Source organism: Simochromis diagramma, unplaced genomic scaffold (assembly GCF_900408965.1).
Source record: "Simochromis diagramma unplaced genomic scaffold, fSimDia1.1 OVJJ01000781.1, whole genome shotgun sequence".
NCBI classification, from domain to species: Eukaryota; Metazoa; Chordata; class Actinopteri; order Cichliformes; family Cichlidae; genus Simochromis; species Simochromis diagramma.
The window spans coordinates 1,631,073-1,649,934 of NW_024386832.1; the positions used below are offsets into that span (position 1 = coordinate 1,631,073).

Here is an 18,862-nt window from a genome sequence, read left to right on the forward strand (position 1 = left end):
ATAGTAAATCAAACTATATTTGCAAACAGTTCTTTATTTACAGGGTTCTTGCACTACTGACACACTTCATAAACACACACAGCCCAGATACACATGAAAATATTGTATATCTGAACAATAATGCAAAAAAACCAGGAGTACACTGTCAGAGCTGGAAGACACGTCTACAGAAACTAAACATTGATGAAAAAGAAAAAAAATCCCACAACTGTAAAATTTCCAGCCTTTCATGAATCAGCTGCAGCCTGCATGTAAAGTCTATCAGTGATTAAGATCTTCAGAGAGGTGTGGTTGGTGTGGAGGCCGTAGTGGGAACGGTCACTGGGTGCAGCCCCAAGTCCAGGGATGGAGTTTCATCTGTTGGAGGCGGGCTCTTTTTCTGCGCCTCCATTTTCTCTGTCAGCTGGGTGTAGAGCTCCTTCAGTGGCTCACTGCACTGTGAACACACAGCACACGTGTCAGCACATACAGCATACTGACATTCAACTCGCGTTCACACGTGTGTGTGTGTGTGTGCGCGTGTAAGACTACAATGATCACTGTCCGCATTTTAAAAATGAGTTAAAGTGTATCATCCTGTCCACGCTGTATGCCCTTAATTTCATTCTGAATATGACAGCAAAGAATCTTGAATCTCATCTGTCAGCCTCTCTGATCCCCTGATGCAGCTCTGCTCCTCAGGCCTGACATCTGATTAGACTGCTCTGCTCCAGACGCCAATCTTTATGTACTCAGATTAGTTCTCCAGACTCTGAACCTTCTTCTCAGTTTATCTGGCTGCTCTGCACAGACAGCACCGACTCGCCCAGTTCACCTCTGCCTGTAATCTGCTCAGTCAGGGCTCAATATCCCATCCATGATCCTTTCAGCCTGGAATGATTATTTATCTTCTATCCAACCACAGGCTGCTAGATGCTACATTAAAGACAGCAGATGCCAATGTGGTGGATAACTGCTAAGAGTTAAACATCTAATGTCAGTTTGTGTGCCGGCCAGGTTAACATTTATAACCTAATAACTGTTCAACACTACAGTGCTGTTGAAAATGAAACTTTTTTCGACCTCTGAAATCCCTCCAAGTGTTGTTTAGGGTTATGAATGTTAATTAATTCTGTTCTTAGTGAGTAGAGGAGCTGTGTGTCTGTGTGCAGCGGCACAGTGCGAAGTGCAAATTTCAAAAACAGAAAGACTATTACGAGAAATGACAGCGAGGGGGAGGAAGTACACGCCACTGTGGTCGAGGAAGTTCTACAATGTTCTAAATGCTTAATCACTGTCAGCTACCAGCAATTATTGATAAGTCACATTTTTGGATTAGATATAACTGTCATCTAAATATTCAAGTTCATCCTTACACACAGGTATTCGGGCCAGTTAAGATGCATATTTTGAAGGCGGAGTAAAAAATGAATGATGTGATCAACCATCATTGAACAGAGGGAGTGGCTCCAACACCAGCTGCCTGCCACCTGCAATGTAGCAAATGTACTCTTGAGAGTCCATCCCAGGCCCTTCAACCCCCACTCACACCTTTTGTCAGGTGACTTTAAGTGTTCGCATGACAGGGTGGGGTAATGTCTCACAATAGTTCTTCCCTGAAACCTCTGGTGATAATGACCAGTGTTGTGCAAGTTACTTTGAAAGGGTAATTAATTATAGTTACTAATTACTTATTCAAAAAAGTACCCGAGTTAGTGACGGAGTTAAAATTAATTACTAGGAAAAGTAACTATTGCATTACTTTAGAAAAATATTTAACCCTCTGGGGTCCAGAGGCTGTTTTTGACCACTTTTGATGTTTCCTCCACATTTCACCTTTAAAAACTGTTTATTTGCCTTGTTTGGTGTCATCCTCACACAACCTCACGTGTCTGAATTTACAGTTATGTTTTCATTTTGATATACTGTATTAACACAACTGATCTGAAATCAGACAAAAAACAAACTCTGAGTAGAAAAAAGTTTGATTTTTTACTGTAACAACCACAAACATGTTTAATGATCATATTTCAGAACTTTAAATGCAAATAAAATTGCAAATTTTAAAATCCTACGCACAAGTTTTGCAAACAACAAAGTTATTTGCAGCCATTTACCTTTTAAATAAACATTTCAACCTATTTACAGAACAATCAGCTGTTCTGCATTAAATAAGATGCCACACAAATTATTTGTGCCACTCCAAAAAATAATTTCTGTCCACTTTAAGAGAACATCACAGCCTGATACCTGCAGGTCTGACATAAGGTCATAAGCAGAGAGGTCTCGCTGCGCTGTCCTTAGACAGTAAACGTGACGAAACTATTCTGCGTATATCTTGTTTATCATGACTCTGGTTTTACGTGGACTATCAGCACAATTTAAAAACTGGTATATATCACCTTGTTGCTTTGTCATCGTGAAGTGGTCATGTGATTGTTTTGCCACGACTACTTTATTCTTCCAAACAGCAGCACTCATGCGATCGTTTTGCTCCCTTGTGCCAAAAAGTGGTTCAACACGAGGGTCTAAATGGAGCTCTCCACCTGAAACCTACCTGTTTTGGAGGGTCCAGCGTTTTCATTAAAGTTTCCATACATGATGGTAACACTTTGTGGTGTAGATGCAGTAACATCCTCAGGGTGTGTCTGTGGACATTTTCTTTACTGTAACGAATTCAGACAGTCGAGACAAACGACAGACATGTTTACTGTACACGATCACACCAAAGGTGTTTTTATCCTCATCTTTTAGAAAGAAGCTATTCTATCTCACAGTTAATAAAAAATGCAAAAGACACAAAGAAGTAAATAGATAAATACTTTGACGTCTTGGTTAAAACAACAACAACAACAAATCATGTGATGAGAGAAGGGTGTTTGCTCTTTGGGCAAAGACGTGTCAATCATGAGTCTTTAGCCAATGACAATCCTCTATTCTCTAACACTGAATGACCAACTGGAGAGCTGTTCACTGTGCTGTGACCTACGTAAAAGGGACTGTAGGGGGTGAGACCTATGCAGCACAGTTTATGCCACACTTGAAGGTGACTTGTGTGATTGCCTTGTTAGCTTCCTGTATTATGCTAACAGGAACCCACGTTTACATGCAGTCTTATGTTCCACAGTTAAATTATGTCCTGATACACACAGAATAAACGATCTTTCCATGTTTTCATGCTTAAGGACATGGACTGGCAGTTTTGGGATGGCCCCTTTCGGCACCTGCTTACATCTTTAAAATCACTTTCGAACTTCTGTAAAACGTGTTTATAAGATGCTACAGAAATTAAATCTTTATTGTTATTATTGTCACCCATTCACCTTCCTAACTGCTCAGCGAATTTAGGCTGGTGGCGTTGAAAGGGGACGGTCAGCAGTTGGGGATCTGAAACTACTGAACCACTAGGCTTTCTGCTATTGTCAGAAGCTGGGTGGTAATAAGAGCTTTGTGTATTTTTAGTCAACTTTGGTGGTGTGGGATGAGAATGGTGATGTAGTCTTATACTGTAACACTGAGTCAACCTACCTGGAGAAAGATGTAAGGAGGAATCCATCAAAGACAACTGAACAAAACTCTTCTGATCCAAACTCATCAGAGAGAAGTGTGAGGTGTCCAGTCAGCAGGTGAAGGAAGATATCACCAAAAGCCATATCATTGTAGGTCTCCACTACGGGGGGACAAAAAAGGAAACACTTGTAAGACTCAAACTGTTCCTATAAAGTGGGATGGTCAGTCATTAACACACTGAATGTGAAGTTATGTTCCTGGTGACATCGAAAGTGTCCTTACTCTACTGAAGACACATTTCTGTTCAGCGAAATTAACATAGGGGTGAAACACGTGATTTCAGTTCACTGGCAAAAAGTCCAGCAGCAGAAAAACTCTTCGACAACAGCAGATGTAGTGGGAACATAGACAGCGACTTGCAAGTTGATGTAGTCATGGGAAACGACTAATACATGGCTGACTTTGGGGTTGGGAACTATTTTATAATTGAAAATTATTCATTTCTTCCTCGTGTGTTTTAATTATGTTAGGAGGGTATTGTTCAGCAAACTCATGGTAAAAGTTCATCACAGATACGCGTGCTTCCCCACACAGACCAGTGGTGGCACTTTTGAGGGAGCACAGGGACCACGCCCTTAATTGTCATCTGACAGCTCTAAGGTAGGGACACACAGCATGTGCGTCCATCAGCTTTGTGACTGTCCTGTTTATATCAGAACCGTCAGTTTTCATCAAGTTTCATCATCAAAACAAGAAACTGCTTCCTACTCCAACATGATGTTGTTTGCCACTACCTTATTGCTTCTGTTGTCTGGATACGTAACGACCTCGTCTTCCAGTCCCAACTTGCTAACAGCACCTCGCAGATATGCTGCCAAGTTTTCCTCTAATCCACAAATTAAAAGCATTGCTAATTTCCTTCAGTAATAAAAGGACAGATTTTTGACACACGACTCATTTGTCGTGGAATTTGAACAGCCTGCTGTTGCATACTTAGCTTCATTTCCTCTCTCAGTTTTGGTTGTGCTACAGTCTGCCAGGCACCGTGTATTCAGGCTCATTATATTTAATGAACTTTTGAAAGCCTCTGCATTCAACAACACTGAGTGAAATCTTCTGCTGTGATGAGCTACGGACTGTAGCATTTTCAGGTAAACAATGTCATACTGGTGTGGCTAACGTTAGCAAAAGCTTTCTTTACATGAAAATGAACGTCCCCATGCCTGTGCTGAATATGTGTATTGCTCATGTTGAGTGTTGACAGCCAGTTTATTCTGACAAAGCCTAGATACAACTCTGTTTTCATTTTCTGGAGCAAACCACGTTAGGAGGGGGGAAGCTCCATCTGGGGGCAGAGGGCTACATAACAACTATGTACTGGCACTGGACAGCAATCAAAATATTAACGATCATATTACATGACTGGTGCGTCTGTTGCAGACTGCTGAAAATATTGAAGAGTAGTCGACTAATCGCGCACATCTTTGTTAATATTGTGATTTATTAACAAAACCAAAAAACAAGCAACGTAACAGAGAGATCAGGTATAAGACTCAGTCACGTGAAAAAAAGGCAGTGATACTGCATTTTGACTCAAGTTACAGGATAAAATTGTTGGTGTTATAGTTATAATTCAGACACTCACCAAGTGCAGGCAGCAACCGTTGTAAGGCATTCTTGTTCCTCAGTTTGGCGATGTGGAGGACATAGTAGAGACCCATTTCACAGGCCACTCTGTTCTCCTGCAGGTATCTGAGGGGGTAGGGAAACAATAACCTGCTACACCTCTGTGTGTGGTCCTGGAGAAAACCACTGTCACCATTTGTTCAGCTTAGTGAACCGACTTAATGAATTGCCTCCACAAACGGATCCACCCACTAATTCACTACATCCCATTTCAAATTCCACCCAGGACAGAATCAGAATCAGAAAGACGTTATTTATCCCCAAGGGGCAATTAACATACAACAGAGCAGCATAACGTTGAAGATAAGGACAATAAGAGTGAGATAATAAATACACAGAATATACAGTTTTAAAATCAAAGTGACTAAAAGTGAATAAAGTGTCGGTAGTATATTATTCTATGTGTGTCATCGATAGTCTGGATGCCCATGCATCATTAGGGCAAAGTGAACAGGCCAGCTACTGGTAGACAGAGCAGACCAGAATGACCAACCCGTGTACTTGTGTAGGAAAGCCTATGATTCAACCCAGGAATGCCTACAACTGCAAAGATTAACAAAACCCCAAGAGCCTTCAACAGTAATTCAGTGGACATATGGAAAATGAGACTAAAGGCCAACTTCAAGCCAAAGCCTCCATCAAGTGCAGGATTTGCCAAAGAGATGCTCTGTCCCCACTGCTGTGCTGCATAGCTCCTCACTCAGGTCCTTAAATATGACAGGCTACAGACAGGCCACCTCCTCTACAGATGGTTGACTCCAACGTTATGCCAGAAATAAGTAAGACATCAATTCACTGATCCACAACACTTGGATGCAATGAAATCGGTGTAGCTGGAAGATAGACGGAGCTGTAGGGACTGCTCTGATAGAAGGCAACGCTGCAGACACTGAGGATCGTTATAAATACCTTGAAATCTGACAGGCAAATTTTAACCACAAAGAGGCCACTGGGAAAGATGCAACTACCAAACAGCTGCAGAGGAAGCACGAGATCTGTGGAACCAACACGTATGCCCTGCCAATCATCGGATGCTACTGATGACTGGCCTGCTGGGATAATAAACTGACCCAAGGAGAAGTTGCTAGAAGCATAGAAAACATGCCCAAGGTTTCAAGTAATGAAGTCAATGCAACTGATCTCTTATACCTCATACGTGGTTACATACATCATGTTACATCAACATCTCTATAGTTTATCATTTAAAACTACTACCTCTGAGAAGAAAAATAAAGGAGCAGTACTAAAGACTTGTGGTTTATGATTTCTCACTCGTGTTTGGTGATTTTTTTTGTACAAACGTGAAGAATTGACATTTTATAGTTAAATTTAGAAGTGACCTACATTAGAGTCAGATGTGAGGGTTACCGTGGTAACAGTGCTTCTTACCTCCCGAGAAAGGAAGCTATGAGATGAAAGTACTGATGACAACCTGCGTTTGATGCAATATAACATCTGCCTCTCCTCTTTTGCTGCTGTGTTTTTACCTGTTGAAGGATTCAGGCAGGGTGGTGGGGTATGACAGCGAGCTCTTTTCTTCACTTGGGAGCTTCTGTTCCACAGTAAAGGTGTGATCATCCACAACCACTGACATCATTGCAGGCAAAAAGCGAGTAACCACTTCCAAATCCTGAGGGTGACATAAAAATACCAATAATGTCACGGTGACTTCTGCTGGACTGCTTTCCTGATACTTGCAGTGACATCTTTCAAAGTAATGTTTGAAATTATTACAATGGAGATTTATCATTTGTTGATTTGGATTACTGTAACCGGACAATATAAAAGACTTCAACAATGCGCATCATCACTTTTTAAAAGCAAAACGAGGAAGGAACGAGGCACGTGCAGAGGTAAAGAGGAGGTGGAGAAGCAGCTTTTCCTGTTGCTGTTACAGTACAAACAGGGTGCAGAAAATGCCAAATATAAACTCAGGTTGCATTAGAGTGCTCTTGGTGCTTCTAAAATGTTTTTATTACAGGGTAGGGCTCCCATCTCTGATGAATTGAGACACCTAAGTCAGCCAAAGTGGCTGCATTGGTCACTCTGACAAGAACAGCAGACCCAAGCTGATCCCAGAAATATTCAATGGGGTTGAACCTGCATGCAGGCCACTTCATTCTCTCCACTCCCAAATAGTGGATGTAGTCTTTGAGATTGCCTCCAGTGATGACAAGCTAAATTTCCAGTGACAGAGATGCTGCCCCGTGCCATCACAAGTGCCATAGGCAGAATCTGGACTCACTGCTGAACATAATGTTCCTCCACAAGTTTCCAGCATATATTACCATCACCAGTACAAATGGACCTGACAGTGAAAGGCAGTGAATGGCGATTGGATGTGTGCAGTCTGTTCTGGATAGTCTGTGTAGAGGGCTAATCTCAGCATATCTGTAGAAGACTGTCTATGGTTCCTAAGTGCTGAGAGGGTAAGGACACAGTCGTTGCGTTGTCTCCTCGGACACCCACTTTGCAGCCTATTTCTGACATCTCACGTTACACTGGAGCTTGGCCTTCAATTTGGAGATGGTACTAGGGTTCACTTCAAATAATGCTGCAAATTGGTTTTGGGGAACACCAGCTTGAAGTTGCCATATGGCACAGGGCATAACCAGATTGGCATGCAGGGTCCATGCTCACAGGTACAAACCAGGCATCTGACTATCAGCACCTGGGGTACCAGAAGCTCAAGACGAGAGTCAATAGAAGAATTAGCTGTATGGCACTGGTAGAGAAGATTTGGCAAATTTTAGGTGCAACCCACAGTCAACTTTGCTGCTCAACCTATTAATGGATTGCCCTTACAAATGTAGCACAATGTAATGGGACATAAATAGGCTTTCCAACAGCATAAGATTTAGGGCGAAGAAGCATTCTTACAAGAAAGAAATAACTGACTAAACACGAATGATCTTACTTTTTGTGGTAAGTGTATTTAGTTCTGTGTCAAGAAATCAAGGTTTATTGAGATATTCAAGTTAATGAGCTGTGTAGCTCTGCCTGTAACACAATGCAAGGACGGCATGAGGGAAGTAATTATTGAGTCACTAGGGCCATGACCTTCTAAAATTTTGGAATTGAAAATATGAGTTACAGGTGTAGTGACCACATCAGCACTGCGATGGAGACATGCGTCTAAACTGTCTTCGCCCCTACACTTCTATGGGATTGAGGCAGCTAGTTTATTGTAGACTAAAAGAGAATTTGTTGTCATAGCTTTCAGTACTTGTTGGGAAAACAAGTATTGAAATATATATTACATACGACTATTATTGTAAGATTATCAGTATTTTAAAAACCATTTCTTATTATCTGTCGACAGTTGACATTAAATACCATGAATTGGATAAATTACTCAATTTAATACATTTTCAATATTTCATTAGACAGCAAATCATTTTATAATTCTAATGATCATTTCTGAGTACTGCTGGCCAAATAAGACCGTGTTTGGGGTTCTTCTCATCCACTGTAAAAGCCAATGCGCAGAACCATGAGTTTATTTTAGATCAGTCCGTTTGGCCTGTCTTAAGCATCTATTAATTCCCTCCAATCTGTCCAAAAATGTTCTCAAAGGTTCTGCACTGGCTTCCTGTAACATTGAGATTTCTGTTTCACATCTTGGTTCTTACTGTTATACCCTTACAAGGCGAGGCTCCCTCCTACTGATCCACTCCACTCCTATTCTCATGTCTACAAATAAAATTCTTCTTGTTGTCCCGCACACCTGTCTGAAATCTATGGGGGACTGTGCATCCCAAACTACTGAATAGCTTACCGCCCTCTCTTTGTACCACAGCCTCTGTGTTAAAAAACAGTTTAAAACTCATCTGTTTGGCGTTTGGCTCATATTTCATGTTCTGTGTTGTTTTACAAGTTCATAGATGTTCATTTTGTCCTTAGACAAGCTGGTTATTGAAACCTCTGTAAAGCCCACTGTGACTGGTTTCTTGCCTTTCAAAGGCCTATATGGTATGAATACATTTTACTTTACTTTTTTTTTTTTTATTAACCGAAAGAAATTCAAATCAAATAGAAATCAAACTAAAGGAACTTGCTTCAGTTTGATTTATAGCTGGTTTAAATAAAAATACAGATTTTTCCAGAGACACTACAATACTGTGAGTAACAATATTTACGTACACAGCAGGTCCCCTGTTTTCTAATCAGTGAAAGCAAAAACTTGATGCACAGATTCAGATAAACCTGTGTTGTCGGCATTTACGCACCAAACGAGGCTCTTTGAAGACCTGACTGTCAATCATGTCCCAGGCTCCTTGACCCAGTGAGAGCATCCTCAGCAGCAGCATCAGGTCAGGACTATCCTGTGAGCAAAAACATACGACATGAGACTGTTATCAAAAATGCTGCCCCATCACAGTATATGTATGTGGGTACAGACAACTACTAATTAGCATTAGACAACATTTAAAATTAGAAATGCACTGCTGAACAGCATTGAAATATTATGTTTAAACTAAATTAGTGCATGAATTTTGTTTCTTATCTCGACTACTTTAAAACAAGCCCACACTCAACATAACATTAGCTCACTAACTGAAACATAACATGTACTGGGGCAGTATGGTGTTGTCGTGGTTAGCACAGTTTCCTCACAGTAAGAAGGTCCAGTGTTCAAATCCTGCTTTGGGCCTTTATGAGTTTGCATGTTCTCTCCTGGTATTCCAGCTTCCTGCCCCCAAGGATAACTGGTGAATCCAAATGTGAGTGTGAATGGTTGTCTGTTTCTGTCAGTGGCTGCATGAATTAAATGCACCGCTCTGACTGCTTGCTTAAAATCAACCATTTTTACACTGTTGTATTTTCTTCTTTTACTGAAATAACCTCACAACCTCAAACATAATATGACACTGCAGAATAACTGCAGGGAATTATTGTGTTTTGGGTTTATTTCAACTTTCTGTGTTGCACAACTAAAACTTGCACTTAGAGTGGCACTGTTTCATCGTCTAAACTTCTAAATGTGCCTCCCTTCCTTTTCTTTGCCACATTGCGTGTTTTTGCTGTATCACCACAAAGTTGTCAGTCAGTATAATACCACAAATTGTCAGCACAATTGTGTATCACTTCTTCTGTTTCTCATGCACAGTATACTCACTCGTGGTAAAGCATCCTGACTCAGCAGCTCTTGCAGGTTCCTCATGATACTCAAGACTAGGGTGTTGCAGGCAAACGGGTCACACAGGATCATAGACAGGTCCCTGGAACGCACAATGATCAAAACATTATTTTGTGCATCTACCAATGATCAGCAACTATTTTCATAAACCAGCTCCTCGTCTGTTACCCAAGGACTTGCTCTTGTCCTTTCTTCACTCCATCCAGGAAACCCTGTAACTCTCTGGCTCGCTTACCATCCACAAACTTCTCACGGATACAGGCATCTAAACACCAAGTGAACTGTCAAAGTGCACAAAACAAACGAGAAGAACCCATTCAACACACAAAGTAAAATACACTGGAGATGTGATTAGGGACTTTATTTACCACCAGTATCTGTGCCCTCACCTTATGGCAGGGATCCACCGAGCAGATCTCACTGATGTCCAGGTCATGAAGAGACATGAGCAGTTCTGCTCTCAGGGTGCAGTAGTGGACATTCCGGGTTCGCAGAAAGAGAGTTCGTAAAAACTGCAGCACCATGTCATACAGTTTCACATTCTTCCCGATCATCTGAGTCAGCTTTAGAACCACCTACAGTACATAGACAACAGGAATAGTCAGCAAAGGTAATTCCAAAACAGGAGCTGTATATAATTTACATGCTCCTGAGAACCCCAGACCTTTGACTAAGAATGCCAAGTTATTTTTACTCGCCCCTAAATACAGCACTTTCATCAACGATTTAGACCGGCTGTTTCGAACATTAATGATGGGATTTCCGGCTCTTTTTAGAGGACCGGCTCTTCGGTTGTTTTGTTGCTTTAATTTTACTATCAACAACAATATAAAATTATGCACAAAAGGAATTACTAATGTAAAAAAAATGCAGTTTTATTTATATATGTTTATATATAAATATATACGGTGGCCCCTAGAGAAAAAACACGTACAAACTCCAGAGCACATTGTTTTGGAAGTTCAGTTAACGCTAGCAGAGCTACCTAGATCACTTAAATTACACAATTGAAAGCATATGTGTATTGTTTGTGTATTTATACACAAACACTCATATATATTCAAATAATTAAAAAAAGAAGAAGAGTTAATTTACCTGTTACTACCACACACCAAATGCAGTCGTTGGTACTTGCTGGCTTGTGTAGCCACGAGGTAACAAAAGCTCAACACTGCCCCCTAGCATCCTGGAGCACTTCTGTTGTGTTTTGGAGTTTGTGCGCATTTTGGAGGTTTCACGTGCTTCAGAATTTGTATGTGTTCTGGAGTTTGTACGTGCTTTGTCTGTAGGGGCCACCGTAAATATACTTGTATTTATTCACACCACATGAAATGTAATAAATAAATCATATAATACAAAAACCAACTAGTTACATTTCAACTTTTAACTATTTAAATGCATGAATAAACTTACTGAATCCTTTATCATCTGCAACTGAAAATAGTTGTGGATGATTACTATACCTTTCTAACGTGACCTTGTTGTCCCTGGCTCTCTCTCTCTCTCTCCCTCCCGCTCTGTTCCTGTGCTACTGTGAGTGTAACTAACGCCCCTCCCCCCTCTGCCCAGCGCAAAGCACAAGGCTGATGTGCGGAGTGAAGCGGGGAAAAAGTGCGAGAGAGAGAGAGAGAAGAAAAAACCACAGCTCCCAATAAGGAGCCGGCTCACGTCGTTCACGTCAAAGATCCGGCTCCAAGAGCCATTTCGTTCGTGACTTGTTAACAAAATAATTTCAGAGTGACGATGCTAGCACCCAATAGTTACAACCAGGTACAGCACGATCCATAATCCTGACTTATTCTAACATATTGACTTTAGTCATCTGTAACTCATGTTACAATGGTACAATGCAAACATAACTAGCATTTGACTTCTACAGATTGATAACACCGTGGCAAGGTGCCAGCTAGCTGCATGTTGTGCAAGACACATTATGAAAAGCACATACAACATAACAGGACAGGCAAGTCCTCTGTATGTCTCTCAACTAATTTGGTCCATGACAGCTTGCACACAATATGTCAACATGAGCCATATGCAAAGCAAAGCGAAAGTAACAGAAGGTTGACTGGAGCTTGCTTATTGGATGACACCCGTGCAAGTAAAGAAGTTGCACCAAACTTCTTTTCTTTTAAATAAATGAATCTGATTCACAGCTGTGGGGACTGGGACACTAATCAGATCTAAGGACGGCCAAACAGACAATGCACATGGCCTGAGACGAGAGCTATAGAAGCCTGTCGACCTAAACAACACTCCAGTGGCTTTTACTGTCTGTGAATGGTGCAAAAGAAGCCCACCATTGGCTGGGACCACCACTATGTTTTCTCAGGACTGCATTCTCAGCCCCTACTGTACGCCCTGTACACCTATGACTGCACACCAACCCACCCAACCAACATCATCGTCAAGTATGCCGGTGGAGATCAGACAGCGTAGAGGGCGGAGATAGAAAACTTGTTTACGTCCTTAAAACAAAAGAACTCATAACTTCAGGAGGCACAGACAGGTCCACTACCCTCTTATTATAAATGGAGAACGGGTGGAATCTGTCCAAGAAATGTCCAGATTGTAATGGCTGCTAAAGGAGCTTAAGGAAATTAAAATTGTGTTACATTGTTTAGTCTGAAATAAATCTGAAGCCAGTGTTATTGTGTTCTGCAACTCACCTCGCCTTGGCGTCGTGTTTTTGGAGAAGGGCTGAAGAAATTGTGCAGGATGGAGAGGTCGCTGCTGAACAGAGCTGCTTCCTTCTCCACAATGTACTGTTTTAGGAGAGGTGAGACTTCATCCCCAAACAGAGCCTGGTTGTCCTGCCAGATCTGCCTTTTTACCTCTACTGCACACACCTTGTAGAGCTCTTTGTCAGCCATCACCATCTTTAGTTTCTTCTCTGGCACCTGCAGGAAGAAGCAAGCAATAAAGGTTAAAAAGAGGTCCGCCTAAAACGGATCCTTGGCTTCTTGTCAAAACTATATTTTCTCATGTACTGCTTACAACATTCCCCTCCCTTACTACGAGCATCAGCTAATGCTGGAGACTGAAGTTAGTTAACTTCTCCAGTTTGCACGATGGCTGATTATTTCTATGCTGTACCAGTGTCTGGCAATAGTAGACACTCACAGTGGTTGTTCTGTGGGAATTAAAGAGAGTTGGCCAAGAAACAAATGCAGCACGTCTTAGGTTATTCTCACACCTGTGGTATTTAATCCCTTTAAATCAAACTCCCCCCTCCCACCGAGGCTCTTTGGAGGATGTGGTCTGAGTATGGTTCCAAATGAACTCCAGAGTGCTTTGTTTATGGTGTGAAAGTGATCCGAGCCCAATCCAACTCCCAGGTGATAGTTTAAACTAAAATAAATCCCTTAGCCACATTTGCTTTGTATTTTCAATGCAGGATTAATTACGGATGAAATTATTAATCCTTTCAATTAAGGATCAATTCCTATAACGGATAATGGTTGAAATACTTGCCTTAGGTAGATGCTTCAGGACCTGCATCACCACCGGCTGAATAGATGGCATTTTAACAAGTGGGAAGCTCTTCTCGAGCAGCTCTTCAAGCTTCCTGTATCTATAGATAGAAGAAAAGAGCAAAAAAAAAAAAAGTCATAAAAACACTGGTTCCCTCAGCAAGCATACAAATAAATTAAAAAACCCAAAACACAACCAATCACAGACCTGTCCTCCTCCTTCCCCTCGGCTATGACGGCAACTCGCTCCATCAGCTTTTCTCTAAGCTCATCAAAGACAGACTGGTGGAACTCAAGCCGAGGCGTGCCATGGAGATCGAGAAAAGGAAGAGCAGACTGGAGCGTTGGCAGCAAGATTCCATTTTCCATCTGCAATAATATAACATGTCAAGGACTCGTCAGGAATTAGTTCTAGCCGTGCAGCTACTCTATTCAAAGTCAGCTTACCCATAAGGGCACACACCTGTAAAACATGGCCAACCACATTTTATACTCCATGATATGTTTCATATAATACGGGCTTTAAATGGTCCACAAAGTATTAAATGTAAGTTAAGTATGAAATGTAAATTGCATAAATGAATAAACTTAGTAGGTTTATTGACTCTTTGCCTAAAAATGTAAACAGAAAAAAGAATTAAGCACGTCAGGAGAAGAAATACACCATGTTTTCATTTTGAATATTTTGATTTGAAACCGAACTAAGAGCTGAATAACAAATCAACTTTAACTGTGCTATAATAGCTACACGACATGGGCATAGCCTATATGCATAATAGGAACATATGTCTGTAAAAAACGGCAACTTATTGTAGGTTGTCCAGAAAAAGAATTATTCTCATATTCCCCCATACATTTGTTAGTCATCTGAATTATAACGTTTAGGGGAATCCCTTATAAAAAAATTTCAATCAATATGTCATGTTTTTGTTAAACAAAATTTAATTGTTATCACTGACCAAAGTAAGTTTGATGATGGCCGTTTTGTTTTTCACATCGCCTTTGGAAATATCCTTTTTTCCCTGATGACCAGTCAAAAACCTAAATATTTTGAGCTTAGCATGAAAAAATGCAAACAAACAAACAAACGCCCGACAAGACACTGAACCACAAACACTCAGTATTACCAGTGAATGCTGAGGATTGGTGTTTGAAAAGCTCAAATAAACAGTTACTGAATTTGTTGCAAGTGAATCTGAATTTGATTAAATCATTGATTTTCTGTAGCTCTGTCATAATGGTTGGTATCTGGGAAAATAATAAAACTGCCTCAGCATGTTCCCAAGCTGAAAATGTTCAAGATTGTTAAAGCTCTGATAAGATAGACTACGTTTAATGCAAACATAGTCTCTCTTATGAGTTGGCAAATCTGATCAAACTGACAAAAACAGAAACACAGGATATTTCTATTTTAATTATGTTAGATTTTAATTTACATTGTAACACCTCTGAAAACCTACGGTATTACCTATGTTGTAACTTGACATGCTCCGCCCTAAAAATCACACTTACTTCAGTTACTGTGATTGGTTGATTCAGCACTTCAAATTTCTAGCTACTTTTTGGCTGCAGTGTTTTAATTTATCAGTGAAAGAATAACTATGATCATCTCAATATAGGAAATAATAAACAAAGCATCATTACAAGGACTTACAGATGTCAGCAAAGACTAGTGAAGCTATTGGAAGGAACATGAGGGGATGTACAAAGAAGTGGAAAAACTTGAGGGACAAATGTGTTTACTCCTAAAAAAAAAACTGAGGACAAAAAAAAAAAAGAGACCCAGGAGGGAAAAATGTTGGCGCATCTTATTTCAAAGATTCACCGCAGATGTGGACAAGATGATAAACTTTAACTTTTCTACTTTTACAATCATTTATTAAAATGTATTTCTTATTTTACTACAGCCAGTCTCTTCATGACCTGGACATCAGTGAGATCTGCAGCTTTAAACTGCAGGCAATCACTGGTTCAGTGAGTTTCAGTCACTAGATTTCTTTAAGTTTCTTGAAGATGTTTTGTTCATGTTTCTCTCATCCAAGAGGCCTCTTCAGTTTTCTGAAATAGTTCCCTGAACTGAAGAGGCCTCTTGGATGAGAGGTGATCTTCAAGAAACTTTTATTTCCAAGCTCCTAGATTACCATGACCTGGGTGACTGAGAACCTACACAGACTCTTCTATGAAACAAACTACACATGCAACGGGCCTTATAAGACAGTGATTATATACTCTCGTGGACACTGCATGGATAGTGCTCATCTTTTTGACTGCACAAGACTATTACATCTGTGCCATTTTAATGACAAGCGACATAGCTGGAATTTACAAATCAGCAGGGGCAGAAATGTGCAAAAGATAGAGTTAGCCACATCACCTGCTAGTTATCAATCCGACGTTCTGAACCACGCTGTTCAGTGCCATGGAGAGACACTGCATGCTCATATCTTATCAACTAGTCAGTCACATGTAAAAGATATCCTGCTTTATCCTCCATAGTTACTCTAATGGGACATGAATATCAGGCTGTATTAAATAAAACTGAAACTAGATACTGAGCCCATGAATCACCCAGTAAAGTGTCTATTGATGACACGAATCAAAGAAGTTTAATGGTTGCTTTCCCATAAATGTCTACAACCAAAGGTATTGCCCCAAGGTGTCTATGTAAAAGAATGCAGGTTTAGATATGGTAGAGCCATTACTCTTAATCCCACTATACAATGTTCCTTCCTGTTAAAAACAAGTTTTTCCTTCCTATTGTTGCCATAAAGAGTGTCTGTGACATCCCTAATACTTAGGGAAGATTGACTTGAGTACAAATCTTTTTAAATATCTTTTTTTTTTTTAAATGGGACTAAATCTTCTCAACCTCTTCTACGCAAAAAAATAAAATTAAATTAAAATTAAAAATGCACAAATCACGACAGGGGCAGGAATCTGTTTTTTGCTGCATCTCCATGGGGCCCAGTCTGGGTTATCTCCTGAGCACCGATATAAAACCGAAACGCCAAATAGCACGATTACTGGTATGCCCATTTTTCATATACAGTCTATGGTTTGTGCTCAAACTGTATTACCTATTTAAGACAATAAATAGCTGTTCAAACTCTCTACAGCTCTAAGTTGTCGTCGACTTATATCACCTACTCTCACCTCATGGAGGTAAAAAACACTCCAAACACACCACAAACAAACACAACAGAACGGCATACGTTCTGTGCATTGTGAGATTGTCTGCCATCTCCAATCCTCTCTCCTGCTTTCACAGATCTGGCGGGAGAGATCCGAATAAAGGGCGAGAAGGCGATGAAAATCCTGCATTTTGATTTTTTTTTTTTTTTAAATGCAGGATATTAGCTCAAAAATATGAACTTGAAGTGGAGAGCAATTTTCATTGACCATTTCTCCCACTTTCTCTTTTTGCAATCTGTGTTGTTTTGTTGTTGTTTATCGCTACAACAGTGATGAAAATAGCTTGGTAGGAAACAACGAAGAACGGTGACTAGCTTTGGATGGTTAAGAACATACGTTATCGTTTGTTTATCAATCCGGGAACGCTTATTTACCGTTAGTCGAAATGTACACTCTATCACTCGAGGCATTAAGCTGTTGGGTGTTACCTGAAACTGATCGATGGCTTTCAGCGGCTCTGTGCAGTTAGTCAGAGTTTCTTTAAGATCCTCTCCGTTGGATATACCAAGCTCAGGCAGCCCCGCGAACATCGTGCTTTCAGTTTAAGCATCAATTAAATTATCTGAGTCAAAATGATGTCTTCTGACGGGAGTTTAGTCAACAAAAGTAAATTCCTTCTGCAGAAAACAACACACTCGCCTTTTCAGTGAGAGCTTCCTGTGTTGCAACGTTGTAAACACTCCGCCAGAAACATCCGCGATGAAACGTTCCAGCGTGCTCTGCGGTAAAAGGGCGAGCATCAAGGGTTCGATTGCAAGCTGCGGAGAAGCGCGAACGTACAGAGAGCTGATGTAAAACCGAGTGTTAAAAGTGTCCGCTGCATTTACTGTCTGTGCCTTTCATGCTGTTTTTTTTCGCGGTGAACTCAGCTGAAGCTGTCTGCTCTATTTCAAACTCCCTTTGCTCCACCGTAAATTGGCCGTACTCACAAACATGGGAGGATTCAATTATGGTAAAGATCGTGGTAGAAGTATAATTACCTCGTGAAAATACGTTTAAAGTTTTATTTAAAGTCTCATATAAAGTCATTTTTAAATGCTTAACTAAAGAGATCAAAAAGCATATTTGCAGACTCATACAAAAAAGTTTGAGCATATTTGAAAAGTTTTACTCCATCAAAACAACTAACAACTTTTTTAAAATTTAAACATAACACATCAGTCTTCAAAATAGTGATGTGTCAGTCACGAACGAAACGGATCTTAGAGCCGGCTCTTTGAAGTGAACGACCCGAGCCGGCTCCTTGGATTCAGAAAGTTTATTCATGCAGGCCCATATGAGAGAGAATGTGCATCTTTTTGTTTTCATATTTTAATTTATATTTAATTGTGTTGTGGTTTGCAGTGTTTTGTGTTGTTTCACTTTAAATTTGTTTAAAAGGAAAAAGCTGAAAATTTAAATAGTTAAAAGTTGAAATGTAAATAGCCGTTTTTTGTATTATATGATTTATTTATTACATTTTATGTGGCGTGAATAAATAAAAGTATATTTACGGTGGCCCCTACAGACAAAGCACACACAAACTTCAAAACACGTACAAACTCCGATGCAGGTACAAAACACAACAGAGGTGCTCCAGGATGCTAGGGCGCAGTGTTGAGCTTTTGTTACCTAGTGGCTACACAAGCCAGCAAGTACCAACGACCGGATTTGGTGTGTGGTAGTAACAGGTAAATGAACATTTTTTTTTAAATTATTTGAATATATATGCGTGCCTGTGTATAAATACACAAACAATACAAATATGCTTTCAATTGTGTAATTTAAGTGATCTAGGTAGCTCTGTTTTGGAAATTCAGTTAACTCTAGGAATGTGTTTTTGAGTTTGTTCGTGCTTTGTCTCTAGGGGCCACCACATATATTTATATATAAACATATATAA

General features: G+C 40.2%; 1 protein-coding gene across 1 annotated transcript; it reads right to left on the reverse strand.

Annotated features, from left to right (window-relative positions):
- Window positions 1-18: 18 nt before the first annotated feature.
- Window positions 19-17,674, reverse strand: nelfb (negative elongation factor complex member B). The gene is made up of 13 exons (XM_040028483.1): window positions 17,409-17,674; window positions 13,997-14,157; window positions 13,790-13,889; window positions 12,985-13,215; window positions 10,705-10,890; window positions 10,484-10,596; window positions 10,295-10,397; window positions 9,405-9,500; window positions 6,663-6,805; window positions 5,135-5,241; window positions 3,508-3,649; window positions 2,537-2,645; window positions 19-436 (listed from the first exon to the last, which is right to left on the reverse strand). The coding sequence occupies exons 1-13, from the start codon at window positions 17,508-17,510 to the stop codon at window positions 278-280; spliced, it is 1,752 nt and encodes a 583-aa protein (XP_039884417.1). The 5' UTR covers window positions 17,511-17,674; the 3' UTR covers window positions 19-277.
- Window positions 17,675-18,862: the final 1,188 nt, after the last annotated feature.

Coding starts and splice junctions, on each gene's coding strand:
- nelfb (XM_040028483.1), bottom strand. CDS start 17,510: ATGTTCGCGGGGCTGCCTGAGCTTGGTATATCCAACGGAGAGGATCTT. Junction 14,158..17,408: donor AAGCCATCGATCAGTTTCAG/GTAACACCCAAC, acceptor ATATTATTGCAG/ATGGAAAATGGAATCTTGCT. Junction 10,597..10,704: donor CGGTGGATCCCTGCCATAAG/GTGAGGGCACAG, acceptor GCACTTTGACAG/TTCACTTGGTGTTTAGATGC.